Below are 3,513 nucleotides of genomic sequence, written 5' to 3'. Positions count from 1 at the left end.
CAGGTGTTCCCCAGCAGGTCGTAGAGCCCTGGGAGATGGGATTGTGCCGGGATTAGGAGAGCACATTGGCAAGGGCAGCGCTCTGGGGTGTGTGTGGGGCTGCAACGTTCCAAGCATCGCTGCAAAAGTGTGGTTCAACGGTGAGACGGGGAACCAGCAGCTCTTCACTGTATTGCAAACTGGCCCCGGTTTGGGCGTCGCGTTGGTTCCCATCTGCGTGAGCGCACGGCGTCCGCTGCCCCCGAATGGCATGCTCGGGACTGCCAGGTGAATCCCACCGAAGTACGACACCAGTGACTTCCAATTAAGAGCAGGGCCAGCGCGGCGAGGCGCTCTAGGAGCACGTCAGCCGGCTCCAGGGACAACTGCCCGTGCTTTTGCTGGCAGGGGGGGTGGTGTCGAGCCGCTGACGTGGATCCCACATCACACCAAAACTCCGCTACAACTACGGGACTTCGTAATTAGTGTTCACGTAGGAAGCACATGCCATCCCCGAAACGAGGGCAGAGACGCCTGCTCCGTACCGTAGCTGTTCTGAGGAGGGAACGCTGCCACCGGCGAGACGCCGTGATAGCCGTCCTCAGCCGTGTCGACCCTCGGGAAACGGCCCTGTGGGAACACAGATCCCCTCAGCCCCGATGCACTGCAGCCGGCGCCAAGCCCCGCTCCTCACAGGGCCGGCCGCGTTACCCTTAACCACGGAAGCAGCTCTCCGTTGCGGATTAACTCCAACGCGGCGCGTCCGACCACGGACCCAACAACGGTCAAAGTTCTCCCACCGCAACCCCTGCTCAGACAGATTGGCCTGTGAGGTTTTGGTTACATATGAATTTTTGGAAGCACCGAAATCCTAGTTTCCCAGGGAAGCTGGGCCGAGTCTGCTCCCTCTAGGGGTATTTCGGATAACCCACCGGGGGCTGAATTTCGGTACGTGCAGGGGAGCCTGCGCAGCTCCCCAGGACCAGGCAGCCATGCGCGCTCCACAGCCCAGTTAAGCGCCACCCTCAGAGGAGCTCAGCACAGACACGATGATTTTTAGGATCTTACCTGCCACAGATTTGTACGGTTTGGCTGAAACTTGTTCCCCCATGGATACTCCCTTTCTGCCAAAGAGGGAGAGACACCCGTTACCCCATCCCTCCAGCCTCGGCATTGCCCTGGGTTTAACCAGGCCGTTATGACCATCCCTTTCTGCTCAGCTCAGGGCACCGACAGGCGTTAGGAACAGGCCTTGTTGGTCTAATCCCTGCAGACCCTGCCAAGGAGGCGAGGAGAGACTGGAATCAGCAACAGCTTACTGTTCACAAACCATCGCTCACAGGAGCCCCACGCTCCCCAGCGATCCCCGCGGCTGCTCTGGGCAAGCACCGGCGTGGGGCTCCTTGCCCCAAGCCATGAAATGGTACCTGTAGCGGGCAGAAGTGCTTTGTTTAGGAAGCCACTTCTTCCTCTATTATTACTATTGTTATTCATTCAACTCCCAGCCCAGAAGAGGGGGTTCAGGCCCCGGATGAACCTCTGGCAACATCCCTGGGTGGAGTTTTAGTTCTGCCAGAACTAACGTTGAGTAATGCCTCGATCTGGAAGAAGCTCAGAGCTTGTGGTACGTACGCTCCAGTCCTCCCCTGGCAGCGAACTCCCACTCCTCCTCCGCTGGCAGCCTCTTCCCTTTCCAGGCACAGAACGCCCGCGCGTCATTCCAGCTCACGTGCAGTACCGGGTAATCCAGCCTGTCCTTTATGCTGGAGCCAGGACCCGAGGGCTGGGAGGAATTGCACCAAACATTTTAGTAGATTCTGTAACATTTTCTATTAAAAAAGCAGTAACGAACAGAAAAGGCCAAGGCAGAGAACATGCAGCAACCAGAAACGCTGTTATTTTCCCCAGTTCCGTCGCTGAGGCTCAGCACACGCCGACACGCGCCCGGCACAGAGGACTCGCCGCACCCCGTTCACACTCACCTGTCGCCAAAAAGCCTTCTCGATGGGCAGCCACCACGGGGCAGACTGGGAAAAGGAACGGCACCAGATTACAGCTGGACCAGCAACACCGCCGCGTGCAGCCGTCCCCCCTCGCCCCCCGCCAACCCTCCTACAGCAGCGACTGCAAAGGAGAGCGCGTGACAGCGCGGACGCGGCTGAACGCTGCCGTTGGAGCTGGAAGATCACCAACACCGGACGGTGCTCTCCGCCGCAGGCGTTTGCTTTTGAAAGTGAAACTAGATCAAGAAGCCCACGCTGGCCAGTTTTTCTGTTTTAAGATTTAATGAGTCGTTTGAAATGTGCTTTGCCCTCTCCCAGCTCAGTGCAGCATCTCCCAGACCCAGTCGGACAGCGTTTGGAGGGCATGGGAACAGAGAAGGGCCGTAACTCAGCCCAGGCTCTGCTGTGCTGCGAGTTTCAAACGCTAAACGACTCAAGATGGAAGAAAACCCCGAGAACGGCCACGTTCCGCCCTGGGCGGGAGCTGCTGCTCAGCAGAGAAGCAATACCGGCAAGGCTCTCCCTGCCTGGGCTTTGTTTTCCCCTTAGAACAGGGAGCTCAGACAGGGATGTGATCAGAAATACCACCTCCAGCATTGTCACTGAAACCCATCCCGTGGGATTTAGATTTACCTCCAGCTTCTGGGTGACCTTGTTTTTCAGCTCTTCGGATACAAAATCCTCAAAGACAAAGCTCCAGCCAAACGCTTCCGCTTCTGTTCTGTATTTCTTGTCTCTCACGAACTCCCTGGCACAAACACAACACGTTCAGGCGTCTGGGTGAGGGTTCCTCAAGGCTCGCGCCACCGAACGTGGCGACCTGCACGCGCCACGCGCAGAGCAGAAGGGGCACGGCCTACAGACACCCCATCTGCCGAGAGTCCCGGCTCCCCCCGGCACAGCTCCATCGCTCCAGGACGGACTCAACAGGTAGAACGCTGATTTGCATCTCCTCGTGGATCTGATAGTTTTTATGTTACCTACGCAGCTGAACTCACCCTGGTCTTGCAGAAAACATTAACAATTGCACGCATCAAATGTCCCTTAAAGGCCCTAAAGCCTACGGGTGCTGTTAATCGCCCCCAGAAGGGAAGAAAAGGTCACGTGCAGCAGAGTAAGCGCCCCGCTGCCGTCCACGTGTTCCCCCAGCGCCCAAGCTGCAGCGCTGCCGTCACCCTGCGCTGCTGGTCCTGCTGTCCCGTTACTGGGCCGCGGGAGGTTGTTGGCTCTCTGCAGCCGACAAGGGGGGCGTCTGTAAAACGCGTGGAAGAGCCGCCCCATATCGATAAACGGGAATTGAACTTAGGGAAACCTGAAATCTCAGTAGGGTACAGCCCTGCCAGTGAGAGAGGCCCACACCAAAGCAGGATTGCGCGGGGTGGAGGAGGGAGAAGGCGGAGAAGGAACCCAAGAAAGCCCGTTTGGGAGCTGCACTGGAAAGAGGCTCCAGCCCGTAGGGGTAACACTGGGTTTTTGCTCCCAGGGAACTGCTGGGAGCATCCCAGTGCTGCCTTTCGGCCCCAGCCGGCCC

At 58.1% G+C, this 3,513-nt stretch overlaps 1 protein-coding gene across 1 annotated transcript; it reads right to left on the bottom strand.

The window, feature by feature from the left end:
* Positions 1 to 5: 5 nt before the first annotated feature.
* On the bottom strand, positions 6 to 2,730 carry SUMF2 (sulfatase modifying factor 2; the record flags this gene model as incomplete). Its single annotated transcript, XM_010150246.1, has 6 exons — positions 6 to 28; positions 525 to 609; positions 1,048 to 1,103; positions 1,612 to 1,762; positions 1,962 to 2,006; positions 2,616 to 2,730. Coding segments are annotated over 6 exons (475 nt in total), but the record flags the coding sequence as incomplete, so codon positions are not given.
* Between the last annotated feature and the right edge of the window lie 783 nt (positions 2,731 to 3,513).

This window comes from Eurypyga helias, unplaced genomic scaffold, assembly GCF_000690775.1.
Source record: "Eurypyga helias isolate BGI_N326 unplaced genomic scaffold, ASM69077v1 scaffold38090, whole genome shotgun sequence".
NCBI lineage: Eukaryota > Metazoa > Chordata > Aves > Eurypygiformes > Eurypygidae > Eurypyga > Eurypyga helias.
Note: the sequence above shows the minus strand (reverse complement) of the source record. Positions and strands in the feature narration are given on the sequence as shown.